Here is a 16,966-nt window from a genome sequence, read left to right as displayed (position 1 = left end):
TCCTTAAAAATACATCCTCAGAGAGCCTTCACAAAGTCAGAGGCAGAGATAAGATGTCAGTCAGAGACTGAGCAGTTCCTGGAGGAGGTAAATAACAAAGGAGAATCAGAGGCTGGGAGGTAGCTAGAAAAAAAATGTCATTCTGTGGTAAACTTCCCACATATTCACCGCACAGGAGTACAGCCTGCACTGCTCTTTACTTAGTTTTCTGCCTGTCAGAAGCCACAGAGCACCACGCGAGCGGCACACGCATGCCTAGTCCCTGCTCCACCAGCCCTCGCCCATGGGGGCCGGCTGTTAAAATGCCTCCCCGCTCTGCTGCTAATGTTTTTCCACTAACTTAAGACTGCATCCAAGTACAGCTACAAAATGATCGCTGTCCTCAGCCGCTAACAGCCTGTAGCGTTGCCGGCTGCTCCAGCCATCCATCTCCTTCAGGTGACTGAGGCAGGGTGGGGGCCGTGGGTGAAGGACGAGGAATCCAATCCAACGCTCGGCTGCTGCTCTCACCCAGCTCCCCGGCCTTTGGGTGCTCAGCTGCCAGCCCTCCTCGGCAGATGGCTTCCCAACGAGGTGCAGAGACGTGGAGGGACACCCCTCTGCCTCCGCCCTCTGGCCACACTTGGCCAGGATGGCTCAGGGACCGGCCAGTCACTTCCAGATCAAGCTGTTCCTTCCTCCTGCTGCTCCGAGCATGCTGCGCCGGGACCGCAGCCCTCCAGTACTGCCAGCACGGACACAGCTCTTCCGTGAGACACCTGCAGACACTGAGGGTGAAGTCCAAGGAAGGAAAAACTGGCAGTAACGAGGGACTTCTCATTTTCATCACTCCTTCTTTCCAATAAAGCCTACCTGCTGGAATGGAAGAACATCTTCACCCAACACTTTGAACACTTGGACTTCTTTACAAGGCACACACCCCTGGTGTACGTTACCAATGGAAAGGAGACGTGCATAGAAATGAGGAATTTAAAGTTTGTTAAGATCAAACTTCTTTGCATCCTTTCTTTTTGTTGCTGTCTCCTCTCTGCAGGCCAATCTTCTACAACAGCATTTTGCAAATTCTGTACTTTGCTGAATTTCTGTTGGCTAGAGCATCATCTGAAGGGTCAGTATAGGTATTCACTTCTTGGCAGGGCAAGTTGCTACCAATTTAGCTAGTCTTCTCTAGCATGGGGTCTCCAAGGAAAGCAAGAGCCACTGGAAAGATGAGTGTAATTCTGTGCATTTTGGTTTTTGAGTCTTGGTGATTTGGGAGTTACAAGTCAACGAAAGTAGGAATGCTGGCATAAACCAGGAGGGATTAAGGAGATGACATTGTTCTTTCTACAGCACTCTCACAGCCCTTAGGATATATCCTACCCCTTTTCACCAGGAGAAAAAAAAAAAAGAGAGAGAGAAGGCAAGGAGAGCATTGGATTGTAAGTGCAAAAATAATATAGTTCATTTTACTGACTGTCATAAAAAATCTCTGGATATTTGGAAGACCGAATGTGGAAAACAAATGTTCTTCCCTGGATATTTCACAGTGAAATACAAATATTTCATTAGGAAATAAAAATATTCTGCTTTGCGATCATCTGAGGCCATCTTTAGTCTCAAGGGTTTCAGCAACTCAACAAAAGAAAATCGAAGTCCATAGAAATGAATGAAGTCAGGCGAGTATTGTGTATCAGGTGACAAAAGTTATTCCAGAGCTTACAAACCAAGGCAGTGATGCAAGGGCGGCAGCTCCGCAGCTGGCAGCCCTCCAGGAAGCAGCCTCTGAATGGCAATTCCCAGCAGAGCGGCAGCGCTGCTGTCTAATAATGTTTTGTCCACGTTCCAGCACCTTAATACCCCAGGGTAGGCGCAAATGCACCGTGAGTAATTTCTGCAGGACTCTTCACGGAGAAAAGAGCTATTCTAGGACTCCCAGACCCTCGCTCCACGTTAATAGCTGCTGGGCTGCTGTGCCGACGGACGGATTCGGCACCAACGCTGACAAGGCACCTCGGCCTCTGACACTGGTGAAAGAGCTCTGTGTTCCCTTCAACACTCCGAAAGGGGAGGAGAAATTTGCTCTATTTTCACAGTTATATGACAGCTTGTAAAAATTTTACAGCGGGAGTGCAGCACCTAATCCAATAAAGCTTGCCAGGAACATTTAAAATCAAGGTCTCTGAGATTTTGTTTCCTATAGATTCCCCAGACTCACAAGGAAGGGTCTTCTCCTCGGAAACACAGCACCAATCCCACAGGAGCTGCACAGGGCTGAGGACTATTTTGCTGCCCCGCCGTGGGAAAGGCAGCTGGAAGTGCTGGGGAGTGGGCTGTAGAGGTGCCCAAAATGGACTGGAGTTAATGAATAGGAACAGGAGGAAGAAAATAGAAGTATGCTTTGTGAAAAGGGAAATCAAAGCATTTTCTCAAAATTGAATGAAAAGCAGGAATGCTCTATAATAGGCATTTAATTCAGTTAATGTAACGACTGTACTTTATACACGGAAATAACTCTAATTTCTATTTTGAGGTCAAACCATGGAAAAAAAATTTCTCTTCCTACTTTGTATTGTCTGTCAATAATAAACAGCAAAACTTCAGCAAGCATGTAAGCGAAGAGAAATCCTGTCTTCTGGCAGAGATGCTTCTCCTTTCATTTCACCGAAAGTAAAAGATGACAGATAACGGACACCAACTCGAAAACCAAAACAACAGCCTCAACAACCTGTAATCATTCCAAGATTTTTCATCATTAAAAACGGATTTTTTCTTTTATGAAAGATAGGTCAGCCTAAACCAGTACTTTCAAAAATCATCTCTTTTCAGTTACTTTCTCCAGTGTAAGGAGGTGAAAAGCTGCATCTATTATAACTACACGCTGTGCAAACCTCATTTGGGCATGATCATCATCAATCACTCCTGCTGTGCAGGTAGCACGCGAAAGGGAAACAAACCAGAAATCGTGCTGCAGTATTCGACACCACCCACTCCCCTGCTTGCACGCCTCGGTTCACCACCAAGCAAGTTCACATATGGTTATTCTCTCTTTTCGGGACCTGTCTTTTCTCTCCCTCCAGGCATTTGAGAACAGCTTCGGTGATTTCAGGGGAAAGCCAAAAACCTCTCCTTCTCTCTTAAAAGATTACGGCTCCCTTACTGAAAAGCAAGCCGAAGATAAACTCTTGTGTGTGATCTTCCCACTGTAAGTAGCACGCTTCCTTGCAGCGCTACCTGCCCGCATCGCGTGCATATGCTTCAGTGGAAGATGAGTATTGTGAGAGGAATCAGAATGCAGTGCCATGCGTAGTCCTGAGAAGAGCAATTCATGCCAGCATCCGATTGCATTTCTCTAGCACACACTTGAACTAGCTGACTGTGCTGTAATTTTGAGCAGGGACAGGCGACAGAGGCACAAGGCTTAAAAGGGCAAGAAAACTCGTGCTTTTTGCCTTTTTCAGAAGGCTCTGGAGTAAGCTAAGGATAAGTATTAGATGATATTTAGAAGCCCAGAAGCAACCAGAGTCCGATCTGAAATGAGACAGACTGCAGTCTCACCACCACTCCTCCTACCAGCCTACCTAGGGTGTGAAGTGAGCACCCTCCTTGCATCGCATGGCTCGGGGTAGCAGCGTGCCAGTTCAGGGGCTGGCAGTAGTTTATCACACCCTCAACTCCTTGCTATGACTCAGGCCAGCAAAAGTTCCTGCACTTTGTGTTTTCTGATGCACCAGCACTGCAGCACGCCTGGTTTTAAACAGCTGTACAGCAGCGCACACTAGAGAACAGCTTTTTCCATCTCACTCTCAGCCCTCTGCTTACCTCTGACAACTCACGAGAGCACCGGGCATCAGTAAGCAGGACACGAGAACACAGAGAACAGACACCCCCCTCCCCACAGGGCCAGGACAGGAGCGGTGTCACTTCCCGACACCCTGCTTCCCTCAGCATGTCAATAAAGCACTCTGGACGTTCAAAGGCACCTCCTGAGGACCTCATAGCAGATCCCCAAACCTCGATGGGTGACTTTGGACTACAGTTCACTTGCTCCCCTCTTCAAGCAATCGCACTACCCCTTTTTTACACGACACATGGCATTTGTAGCCTGTACCCCTTGCTGAGCTCCTTCTGCAGCCCACGCTCAGTTTCACAGCGAAACAGCCGACCGCCCTGCTGCCGACAGCCACCTCGCTTATCAGAGCGATGACGTGGAGAGGCACGCCCATAGGTCCCATCGCAGGGTCCTGCTGACACACACGTGCCTGGTAGGGATTTGGTAAGCCCCTACCCCTGAGCTGCAGCCCCAAGAGGAGCGAGGCAGACTCTGGGTGTCCCTCCACCCCTCTGAGCCAGGTCTCCAGGAGGGAATGGCAACATCAAGACCCGTCACCAACTGGGACGGAGGTCAGCTGGTGGTGTCAGCTGGAGGTTCCCGATACAGGCACTGATGCTGAGATGTACCGAGCGTGCCAACCCTGATACAGCAGTGGGTGTAAGCATGTGCTCAACTTTAATATCACAAGCAGTCTCAGTGACTTCTCTGGGACCACGTGTGACTTTTGAGGCAAGCAAATACGAAAATGAGAGATTAAAGCAACAAAAGGCATGAATGGCCCTGACTGTAACAAAGCAATTAAGACATTTGTGCAATCAACCTCTACAAATGCACTGTCTTGCCTTGTAGCATGGTTTTGAAACAAAACTGAAGAGCAAGAAATGAGAGGGTGAAGAAAACACCCTTGGCAAGTTGTCCACACAAATTAATAAGGTCAAAGAAAGGGCAGCCTAGGCACCATCTTGCCCAGCTTCCAAGCTTAAACTTCCAAGTTTAAAAGCAGCAACAAGTTCTTTTCCTGCCTTAGTAAGCAGACACAGCCGCGACTGTCCCGCAGTTCTGAACGCGTACTCACCCAGAAGAGAAGGTTGAAGACAAACATTAGGTACTTGATACACTGCAGGCAGTTGTGAGCCATGCTGCACCTCTTCAGTTCTAGGAGAAAAATAAACGAGAGATCCAGGTAAAAGACAACGTACTTGTTTCCCTTCGGGGACGTGTACTTAGCCTTGGTGGCCTTGGGGCCCGGGTTGGTGTGGAATCCAAAAAAAGAGTTGCTGGCTGCCCCAAACTGGCCGCCATACATGCTGCTGTAGCGGCGGAAGGCGCCATTTGGGAAACTGTAATCCTTGCTGTCCAGGGAAGGGCTCCTGTGGTACGTCGACTCATCGGTGCTGGACCTGCGCATGGTGCCTTCGGCTGGTCCCAGCGGCTGCTGCTCTGGCGACCGGCGGCGGCGCGGGTGGCAGGTTGGCGCTCTCCTCGCCTCCTCGCTCCGAATCCCCTATTGCTTTGCACCAGCTGTTCTTTTGTCTGCCATCCTGTCAAGGAGTTAGGCGGGCTGTACGGCAGCAAAGTTGGGCGAACTGCGGCCGCGACGCGGGGAGCGCGCCTCGTGCGCGAGTCACCATCCCCTCCGTGCCCCCGGCCCCCCCCAGTACCGCAGCGGCACCCCGAGACGCAGCGATACCCTACCCAAAGCCCCGACTTTTACAAAAAGGCAGGCGGGGGCTCGCCGGGCTGGCGGGCGCCAGGCGGGAGCCCGGCTCCTCATGCCGCGCAGCGCCGCGGGCAGGGCGGGCAGGGAGCGGGCAGGGAGCGGGGACCCCCGGCCGGCCGCCCCCGGCTCCCCCCGGCCCCTGGCAGCCGAGCGAGCCGCAGCCCAGCGCCGCCCCTCGGCTCACGGCTCGGCCCCCGCCCCGCCTCCCCCGCTGCCCCCGCCCCGAGCCCCGCGGGGAGGCTCCGGGCCCGGCTCGGCCGAGCCCCCAGAGCCCGGACACAGCCCCCCAGAGCCCACCCGGAGCCCCCCGGCCCCAGCCCGAGCCCCCCTGGGGGCTGCGTCCTGCCCGCCCCCGGGGCCGGGCCCCCCGGGCAGGGCCCGAGGCAGGTGCGGGCAGCGGGTTGCTGAAGGAGTTAGGAGGAATGAAAGGAGCCGGGGGTGCACGCAGCCTGGGTACTTCACCCCCGCACGCCGCCCTCCAGTTGCGTTAATTGATAAGCCGGGTTAATTATTTCCCCTCGTTTCCAACAAGCTGCAGGAGCTCCGTAGGGGCACAGCGAGGCTCGGCCCTCCCGGCCCGTCTGCTCCGCAAACTTCCCCTGGCGGCTCCTCTGCCCCCCGCTTCCCGGCCTGTGCCAGCGGAGATGCCCCACGGAGCGACTCCTGCCTCTCCCCGTCCTGTCCCTGCGAGGTCCCGGCCCTGTCCCCAGCACGGAGCCCTCCTGGCCCTACAGAAACCGTGTTCAAGCAGTGGCAGAGCCGCCGCTGGCACCCAATACAGGTGCTGCCGGTACCGCAGGCACAGCACGGAGGCCAGCGGGGCACGTTCACACCGAAGCAGGCAGCGGGAGGACAGCAGCTCGCTGAGGCTGCTCTCTGGACTAGCAAAGAGGTGGCAGCCACCCCCTTGCAGCTCACGGCGAGAGCTCAGCAGTCCCCAGAACTCAGCCCGTGCTGTGGGTGGAAGCGTCTGTAAAGCAACGAGTTTCTAAATGCTGCTCTACATTACAAGCAATAAACATCAGCAAGCAGCGGGGCTCTTTCAGACTGACACAGAAAAACACGAGGAAGGTGTGCAAAGCTGACCTCTCCAGCCATCGGTGTTCCTTCTGACCCTAGTATCAACAGCTGGTCAGAAACAGCATTTGGGACCCTGCCATCAGGCGCCTCTGGGATCTCTCTTTTAAACGGGCACTGGGAAGAGCAAGGGGAAGAGAAGGGCTGATGCGCTCTGCTTTTGCCCATCCCTGCAGGAGAGCGGCTGGAAGGGGCAGGGACACGCTGGGACCCGTGTCAGCCTTTAAGCCCTTACGGGAGGGATGCTGCAGTCTCCTGCTGCTACAGGCCAGCAGCGATAATGCAACATTTACAAGAACCAAGAAAAACAAAGCTCAGAGGAATTGTGTCACTAAGCCATTATGTCCCCAAAGGCAACCGGAGGGATAGGAGGACAGAGCTTACACGGAACCTTTTGGTAACGACTGAGCCTAAAATCACAGCCCAGGCCTCGTGACTTCTGTTCACCTCTGCTTTCCGCCCCCTGTTCTCCCCAGCTGCATCTGTACCTTCCCGTCCTGGGGCCAGTCCATATTGACTCCTCGACACAGGACAGCAAGTGCTCTGCTCACCAGCAGAGGCCCAGCGTGCAGTGATCCTGGCGGCACGCTGCCACCCACATGGCAACAGCCCTGCCCCGAGCGGAGGCTCCAGCTGCAAGCCCAGCACTGGGAGAGGAGAGGCAGCACCCCGACAGTGTCAGACAAGCTCCGGGCAATATGTAGGAACTGTAAAAGAGAAATCTACTTCACCTTTCCTCTCTTGATCTCGCAGCTCAAACCGCTGCTGCCTTCCTTGCTCCTTTGTCCTGCTGCTCGCCTTTGGCTTCCCTTTTGGTGCACCATGTTTTTTCCAAACCCAGCTGCTTCTTTCCCTGTTACACCTCCACAGCTTCCCCTCCTCCTTCCCCATGTTGCACAATGCCTCTGGGCCCAAAACCAACAGGTATTTCCATACCACTTTGGCTCAGGCTTTTGCTTTAGCCATTGAACATCACTTCCTATTTCTGCTCCATGATCTCACTTTCACGATTACGCATGCAACACCATCCATCCCCTTCAGGTCACACAAAGTGCAGCCACTAAGTCACCTCCTCATTAATTTAGTCTTCATTAGTCCTTTAACAGTTGCACTGGCTTTCCCTCTACCGATGCTTCTCGTCACTGCCTTCAAAACTCTCCGCACCTGCTCCATCCCCCCGATGAAACAGCCCACCATGAGCCTCAGAAGCCTGTCCGTGAGCATCTCAAAAACTGTATGAAGTGATCCATGAAATAAATACAAATAAATAAATAAAATAAATACAAATAAATAAATAAAACAAATCCTGCTAGAAGTGATTACTGAAACATCCTGTGTTGATAGAGGGTAGGTGTCTGGCAGCTCCTCCCATTCTGCCACAGAGGTGGCCCTGCTGGAGCAGGGGGGCCCAGGTGGGCCCAGAGCTCCCTTCCCACCTCAGCCATCCCATGGCTGTGTGAAGAAAGCCAGGTGTTCTAGAGGTTTCCTTAGCTACCACAACCTAAAGATCTTTTGACATTCAGAGCTGTACCTGCAACTCCTTTAAAGATTCATTGATGCCTCCAACAAAACTTTGAAAAATATTCTAGTCAGAAGCAATTTCACTTATAGAGCAGACTTCAGGGTTCTTTTTCATTTCCTTTCTCTTTTTTTTTTTTTTTCCTTTTCTTTATAAATAAGGAAATTTGCATGGAAAAAAAAGAAAAAAAAAAGGATCTTCAGTACTTAATAGCTCATCTCCTTCTGCTCACATGCCACCTGAAGTCATGATCTTTGGTTTATGGCATAATTAGTTGCCATGGAAATAACATAATCAGACACTGGGAGAAAATATTTGGGGTATGATTTACAATGCTCTTTATTTAAACCTGCGCAAAAGTTACTTTTGCAGAACCCTGACTGCTTTCTACCTGCTCTCATCTGCATAACAGTTCTCATCACCTCTGCTGTGTGTTCAGACGCACTGCACACACAGAGCATTTCTTGCCCCGCGCGAGAGCGGCTGCACGTTCCTACAGCAAGGGCAGCGGACAGGCATGCAGGAGAGCTGGTATCAAGTCAAACTGAACAAAAAAACTCTCTTTAAAATCCGACTTGGGATTGGGTCCCAAAATCCTGTGTACCAGAGCCCCTTTGCCATTTGTGCTTTCTGCACTTCTGTCAGCCTGTTCTTTGCTAATGATCTTTTTTCCCCCAACAGCACAAGTTTTAAGTAAGGAGGTTCCCTGTAACCCCGGCAAACTCTGCCTACTCCCAAGTCCTGGACAGAGAAGATCATTGCTTCAGAGGAAAGCCAAGCAGTGCCGGCCACTGAACTCTTGAGAAGCAGCAGCCCTGTTCCTCTGCCAATGTCTTCAGTAATAAAGGATGAAGGACCAGAAATAAAGAACGTGCCTGACACCCTGTACAAGATGAGTTGCCGCCCAAAGAAAACCTTTGTCAGGACCTGTCTTTGTGGTGTCAGCAGGTCTTAGCAGCACAAATGCAATTTATGTGCTAGTTTTCCTAAAATCAGGTTACATTCTCTAACCTGAGAAATCAGCTGACGTTCAAAGAAATGCCACTTCAAACACACGCTTGGTACTCAGGATCTTTCTGTCAAGTATAAAGCAATCAATCAGACGCAGAAATCTTTAAACTACACACAGCTCTGATTGCTTGTGAAAGTAGGTATTTTAAAGCAGAAGCAAACAAAACAAAACAATGACTTAGGAAAACTGAAAGATTCATAAATGCTCCCCACCAAGTGTCTGCTTTTCAACATCTTCATGGATTTTTCCCTGAAAATTCAAAACGGATTCTGTTCTTGTCTCGCACCCTTAAAAACAGGGCTAGGGCTTTGTGAGCATGAAGATAAGTTGCTGTAAATTGCAGCTGCCTTTCCAGAGCAAGGAAGGCCTAGCAACATTCATTGACCTCCCAGAGCTCCAAGTGCTCAGCACTTCTGAGAATCAGGTCCTGGAGAGCCCATTTCTGCGAGGTACTCGACCACCAACTTCTGTTGCATTGAGATATTCACGTAGTGAAGTAGTCAGCACACACTTAAATACTTTTATGAGCAGAACTGGCACACAAGCATGAGGAATGCGGTGTTTCAAAGGCTGCAGGTGGAGCTGGACTCGGCATACAGCTGCTGTCCCAGCAGCAATCACGCCTTGAGCACACAGCTCTGAGGCTGATGTTCTCAAACCCACCGGTGGAGCTGGCTGGGAGATGCCTTCAGCCACAAGCAAAGTTGGTTCAGGTGGTCTGAGACAGGGTAGGGAGCTCTCAAACCAGCAGCTCAGTCAGCAGATGTGAGCAAGCATGCTGAGACTCGAGGGCAGGCTGGAGAAGTCATCTCTGCTGCTGGCATTGCTGGGTCTTGCTGGCATCTTTCTCTTCGCAGCCAAAAGACCTCAGTTTGCTCCTAGCTCCCTTAGGCTCCTTCCAAAACCCTACCTTAACGATAAATAAACTTCTGTTTCCAAAAAGGACCGAAAATAAAACCCCTGAGGAAGCAACAGATTTCTTTTTCATCTTGAAGAAAAACACTAACTTCTCGGAATAAGCAAGAGGACGTTATTTTTTATGTCACAGAAGTTCTGTCACACCAACTCAGGAGGCGTTTCTTACAGTGCAAGCTGTGCTGGAGAGAGTTTAAAATTAAAACTGAAATATTAAAGAGCCTCCAGCAAATTAAAAGAGTATTTGAAAGAAAAGAATAAACAAGAACGCTAGGTGATGATTAAATGTTAATGTTAAAATGGAACGGACCTGTGCAAAGAAAATGCAACCGGCCATATTTAGATATTATGTTACCAGCTATTATCCCTGTTCCTTGATGTTGTAAAGAATCACAGGGCTTTTATCATCCCACCTACTATCAGTAAACAGCAGTGGATCTCTTATCGGTGACATCTCTGTATCCATTCAAGCAAAAAGAGAAGAGCTTCTGCTGTCAAAAAAAGAAAGAATTACAGGCAGGAGCACAAGCTTTAGCTTTCTCCTTTGCCATTCTCAGCTCTCACAGCACTCCTGACGTCAGACATATCTTCAAATATATTTTTCGAACAGATAACACAAACAGGTAAACAATTTAAAACAAAAGCCAAGGATTTACTCCTAAATGATAGCTTAGCGAGCATAATGGTGGTAATACATTGACTAAAGATGCTCTTTTGGAAGAGAAAGTATCATCTGCACTGGAATGCATCTATCTGTATTTGTGTGTTCACCTCCCCTGTAGTTTCAGGCAGCAGAGGTGTGATGCCTTTTTTGCAAAACCTACCTAAATTCAGCTACTGAAGGTAATACAGAGGCCCTAATCCAGCAAATTCGAGCTAAAATAATGCTAAACTCATCCCTATTGATTAAGGCACTCGCTGGTGCTTAACTGTAATCATGGTGCTTTGTTTGGACAGAACTAAGGCCATCTCTTAGAGCTTTAATGATAAGGAGTGAAGGATATTAAATGGCTGAATTTAGGGGTTCTCACTGAAAAGGTACTTCCAAGGTATCTGTTTAGACCGAAAAGTCATCACCCGCTCTGCACACTGGTTAAGATTCAGGATTTAATCAAAACCAAATCCATGCCTAAATCACACCTGAGTTTTTGTGCTCAGCGTTTCCTACTTGTCTGCAGAAGGCTTTCAGATACTCCTGCCCTGTAGAGAAAGCTTGGCACAGGTCTGCAAAATTTAATCCTGCTAAACCTAAGCCCTGGCATACGTTAAACTGCTAAAACGCAAGGTCGACCTCTGCTGCGGTCTGACCTCTACGCCGTTTGTTTACCGCATTACGCTTATGGGGATTTTTACGAAGGCAGATTTCTATTTTACAAAATGATTTCTGCATCAGATTGCTGAGATGCCAGCGGAAAAGCGATTAGGAGCGTTCCCACGAAAAAGGTGTTTGTTCCTGGTGATTTTCAGAAAAGGCAGGGAGCACAGAAAAGAAGACCCAGACTCCTCAGTGCCTGCATTCTGCCCCCTGCCTTCAGACGGCATTTCTCACTTGATAGGGAAACAGGACCTGCTTGGAAACTCTTATTTTACACTTATCTCCAGGTATCTCAATACCATATTAAGTTTCTCAATAGTTCTGGTATTATTAATGATGATGGCCTAAAATAGTGCATAATTATGAGCCTATTAAACTTTAATTAAGCTGTTTTATAGCCTTTTACAAGTGTCACCCAAGCCTATCCTGAAGGATAAACTGTGTTTTAATTTCTATTTGTTACATTTACCCTGTAGAAAGAGATTCATTATACTAAAAGCTAATTATTATTTCTGGGACTACTCCCAAACACTACACAGACACTCCAAAGCCCAGGCAGCACCTCTCCCAAGAAGCAAGATGCTGAACGATTTTTGGCCGCGGCAGCGAACGAGACCACCCAGGAGACAGCTGTACCTCCGCCTGCCTCAACCAGCACACGGCACGGGGAGACGGATCCTGGTCTTGCTGTGAGTTACGTTTTCTTATGCAGGTTCCATTTTCTTAGGCAATGCAGAGGCAGAAGGGTTGAATTCACCACTGAGGGGCAGGGCTTCCTTCCCGAGCTGTAAGATGCTATGGGAACGACAGGACAGGTGTAACAGGGCATCGGACCTCCAGGTCCCAGAGGGGAGAAGCGTGCCAGCTCCAGGGAGCAGACAGCGCCTTTCTTGTTTCACAAAACTACCACGGGAAGAGTTGCAACACGAACGTAGCCCTTTTAAAGAGAAAACCCAACCCAACCCATCACCTTTTCTATAAGGAGCTGCTGCGACAACAGCTATTAGTCCTCACCTGTCCTGTGCCGCTACCTCCGACAGCAGACTCGAGGAGAAGGGAACCAAGCTGGAGCTGGCCTCGGCGAGACAGAGGCACAAATCGGGTTTTCCCACACGGAGTACGTTACAGACCCTGCAAACTCGTGTCTGGTGCAGCTGGAAGCTGACAGCTTCAGATGAGAGGAATTTATCATTATTATTTTAGTAGGAGAGCAGCTCGCTGATTGCAGCTTGACAACTTGAGTTAATTACTTGATGAAGGGTCTGCTGCACACTGCCTGGCTCCACATCTGTGGACGACGGCACAATCAGCAGAATGAAATCCATACTTAAAAGGTCTTTGGTCTTTTTAATCCTAGGCTACAAATCACAACATCCACATAACAAAACCTGCAGATCAGAGGAATTACACAAGAGGTTCCCCTTTCCCCAGCCCTCAGGACAGCCTGCTCTCCGCTGCTCACTGAAGCTCATAAACACCCAGACCTGACTTCAAAAGCAGCCTCTTTTCCTCCTGGAGGTCCAGCGGTTCTCCGTAATAAGATAACTGGTTTGAGCTCAACCTGCCGATGTTCCCTTACGGCTGCTTTCCCAGCAGGGAAACACCAACTCGCAGGTTCTCCTCTGCTCCTGCCGACCCCCAGGTGGGATTTAGCCACCTTGTCAAAGAGATGATGTCAGGAGTGCCTGGCCCTACCTGTGAGAGCGGTGCACAGAGCCCACGCGCTATTTTACACCCGAGTTAGCAAGAAGTTAAGGCTCTTTACTAAGCAGCCACCTAAAATAATACGTACTGCCGTAAGGTCCCAAGCTCCTGAGAAGTGCAAACGACAGGGCAGGCTGCTGGGAAGGGAGTGGGAACAAGAAGAGGTCGGCGCTGGTAGAGCTGCAGCCTCGTACAAGCGAGAGTGCCTGCAGAAATGGAGCCGGCACTCTGCCAGGCTGCACCTGTAATTACACGGTGTCGCTGTAAATCTCTCTGTGGCCCTGCTTCTTAGTGTAGAGGGGAAAAAAAAGCCTGTTCTTTTTGCTCTGCCTTCCACATCCACAGTCTGCACTTCCCAGGGCACTGCCTTCTTCCTTCTCTCGTTTTACTTATCACCTAGGAAAATGAGCTGCAGTTGTAGGTGCTCCCTAAAAACAAATCCAAGCTGAAAAAAGGAAACTCCGAGAGTCACCAAGGGGGCATGTCTGAAATGTGGTCAATCAGCAGGTGCTGGAGAGCAATCAGGAGAAAGGAGGCCACTTCCTTTAGATGAAGATGACAAAATTTGGAGACAAGCTCTCATCATCAACAGCGATGAGCAGAGTGTAAAAGCAGTCATCTCACCTTGGACTCCTGAGTCCTGGAAGGGGCTGCAGAGGCAGGCAGACAACTGTGGGCTGACACAGGAGCCAGTATTTGGTGAGAGACATGCATGGCAAACAGAGAAGGCTGGCTTCAGAAGCTACAAGGCTTTACTAGTTTAATCCTGCTGTGTTTTCATCTCCATCCATCCCCGCACAGCCCCTGGTACTGGTGTGTGTCTGCGCTCCTCCAGCACAAACATTTCAGTCCGGGATCCCTGCTCCTCCACACTTCTCCAAGTACCATAGAAATGCACACGGGGTTTTAGGACTATTTCCTCCTGGTTTAAGAGGAGCTCAAATGAATCACATGCAGCTTTGCCATGATTTTTAAGCTTATTTTTGACCGTTCTGAGCTCCGACAGCAGAGAGACTCCAGTGAGAGCCACGCTGAATTCTGCCTTCACTGGGATCTTACTGAAAGTCCTGGGATGAACCAGGACAGCACAGGTGCCTTGCACAGTTTAAAAGCAAAACACTCTGCTGCCGTAATGTTTGATTATTTAGGGGACCTCAAAGATGATTTTTTATTACACTCTAAACAAAAAACCACTTTCCACGTTGACAGTAACTCCCATAACACAGTTTTCAAAACAAAACAACCCCAAAATCCAATAGACTGCACCCAGGATGGCAATCCCTCAAACTTAGAAGCAGCTTGTTGGCATTTTTCCCAGGGAAAAGAAAAGGGGAAAAAAGTGCACACAGACCTTTTATACTTTTCACAGATCAGCGAAGCTCTGGGGTTTATCCACTCAGCCAGAGGCCAGCACAGGCTGGGCGTTGCAGTGCACCAGGAGTTTGTTTCCCTGAATGACTGCGCTCACATGACAAAATCAGCGAGCAGCATGGCTGTCTCTAATCGGTGAGCAGCCTTACCCCTCCCACCCAAGACAGAGACCTTAACTTGAGGGCTGCCTGTGCCATCTCCCTGCTCCCAGGACAGAGTTATTAGGATATAATAAGCCAGCTCCTCAAACTAGGTTGATGAAACTCGAGGAATTAATCTCCTTGGTCGTTCCCCAGCCAGTTGTGAATAAACCCCTGCGACAGCAGCAACGTTAGCCAGGATTTTGGTGTGGGACCAGGTTACAGCAGGTCCTAATCTCAAACTCGCCACTGATCCTACAATGATGAAGGCTGCAGCCTGGTTTGAAGCAGTAAGATCTGTGTTGATTCTGCAGGAGCAGGGCAGGAAAGATGCTGTGCCACACATACCCTTACGCACTCTTTGAAGAGGTATCTGAATGCTGTCCAAAAATTAATTACATGGCATGACGAGCGCTGACAAGTAGCTAACTAGGCTGCTTGATGGCTGGGATTTTAAATAGGGATCCTTCAAGGGGGAAACTCGGGAACAGGCAGCGCTGTCATAACAGCCTGAGCTGTCACAGAAGCATACCACCGAGACAGCGCGGCAGGCTCCAAGACCACAGCTGCAAGGGGAACAAAAGGTGCTGGGGGAAAAGGACCCGCTTAACCACATCTGCATCCCAAAGCCATGCTCAGGACATCCCCCTGTCCGGAGGGCTGGGACGGAGGAGGAGGTCGGGCATCTCCTGGCTCCATTCACCCCGGTGAGGCAGCGCAGGAAGCCAGTGCCAGCAGCGGCTCTTGGAAATCCGTGTTTCACTCTCAGCCCACACCTCCTTTCGGAAAGAAAACAGTGAAGGCTTCTGCTCCTGCAGTTATCCCCCTTCTAGGCAAAGGGAAGGGACGAAGAAGCACAGACTACAGGATAGAAAACACCCAGAGAGTGACTTGACAGCGAGTAAATCTGCATGTGGTAGTGATCATGGCAACAGCTTCTGGCATCGCAGGAGAAGAAACAAAATTCATCAGACAACAAATAAACTATGACCTTGGATTTACAAGGCAGACTTTTAACGTAGCCAATTACTTCAAACGTAATGACAACTAGGAGTCTCACCTTACCATTTGCACATCACCTCTGAGAGGCCTGGGTTTTATCGGTGTAGGGTTCTTGATGAAAAAGGGTCGGGGAACACAGTGAATAGAGAAGACTGGGTTCAGTGGAAGCTGGGTGCTGGCTTCCCTGCTGTCCCTGTGCAAACCGCCCGTCTCTGCACAAGTCTAGGCAAACATGTTTCAGCACAAAATTGTTGTTTCAAGTGTTTGCTTTGCACTTTGCTATTCCTGTCTGCCTCTATTACCTGCATTAGTTAGCAGTTTCTTCGCTCTGACTGGATGATTCCCTGTGCCTTTAGGTTTCAAGATGCTTCTGCACATATTCCCAGTGCATACGTCTGTGGTGAACACACATGTCAATGAGCATGCGCCAGCACCTGCACTTTCACAGGAAATCAGTCTGAAGAACTCCAGTGACACCTCTGAGAAATGGCTTCCTTCACTTTTTTTTTTGTTAATTTCTAAATGGAACTGTTTATTTTTGGCTTGGACTTTGTCAGGGCTGAGCTGGGACCTGCCAGCCTTCCTTCTTTAGAAATGGGGAGCAAACCTCTACCCAGATAGGTGCACTGAAGCAGTGTTCACCACCACTAGATCTGCTGTAACACCGTATGCTGATGAAACGAAGCCCTTGGAGGCTCGTGCTCCTCAGTCACGAGTCAGATGTCGAAAGCAAGACTCCCAGCCACTGCCAAACAGCTGAGCTACGAGGAAACCAAAAGCAGTGCTTGGGTTTACACCAACCAAGAACCCAGATGACCATCTAAAAACCGCGCCCTGGGAGCTGCTTCCATCACCCCTTTTCCTGGAGCAGGGCCGGGGCTCAGCACCCGCAGAGGAACCTCCGGGGCACTGGGTCAGCCTCCCTCTCACTCCTCCAGCTCAGGGCACAGTTGGCTCCCTTCTCTCTCCAGGCGAGCAGCCAGGAAGGGCCAGCAGTCACTTTGTGCTCTTATTTGCCACCTGCCAAGCCACATACCCAAGGCAGCTGCATTTGAGAAGCCAGGTTTTTAGATTTGTTTTTCCTTTCTGACAAAGGGGGAGCAGGACAGGACGCTGCTGCCGGCTGCATGTTTTGTTAGAGCCTCCCACTGCTGCCGAATGCTCTCATTTATTCTGTGCCAGGCTGTTCCTCATGGCCCTGTTTTATGTTTTTCACGGTGTTTTTGGAAGACACAGGGTCTGAACAAAGGCTGCCCAGGACAGAGGCACAGTGCAGCTCTGCACCGAAATTGCTGCTCCCCTAAAGCAGATGAGAGGAGGCAGCACAGCTCCCCGCGGTGGGGACCCACGCAGCCATGGCAATGAGAAAGCTTCAGC

At 49.9% G+C, this 16,966-nt stretch overlaps 1 protein-coding gene across 8 annotated transcripts in view; it reads right to left on the bottom strand.

Annotated features, from left to right (window-relative positions):
- The window catches only part of TSPAN4 (tetraspanin 4), a 400,378-nt gene that overhangs the window by 182,475 nt on the left and 200,937 nt on the right, over positions 1-16,966 (bottom strand). For 5 of the 8 annotated variants that reach the window (XM_082761010.1, XM_082761011.1, XM_082761007.1 and 2 more), the window contains one exon: positions 4,890-4,969. The exons of 2 other annotated variants lie outside the window; for them this stretch is intronic. In XM_082761010.1, coding sequence (XP_082617136.1) covers positions 4,890-4,952 — 63 coding nt within the window. In that variant the 5' untranslated portion in view covers positions 4,953-4,969. Of the gene's footprint in view, positions 1-4,889; positions 5,546-16,966 lie in introns of those variants that run through there. One more of the 8 variants, XM_082761006.1, reaches the window with a different exon arrangement.

Source organism: Aythya marila, assembly GCF_965140915.1.
Source record: "Aythya marila genome assembly, chromosome: 5".
NCBI lineage: Eukaryota > Metazoa > Chordata > Aves > Anseriformes > Anatidae > Aythya > Aythya marila.
This window is presented reverse-complemented; position numbering and strand designations above follow the sequence as displayed.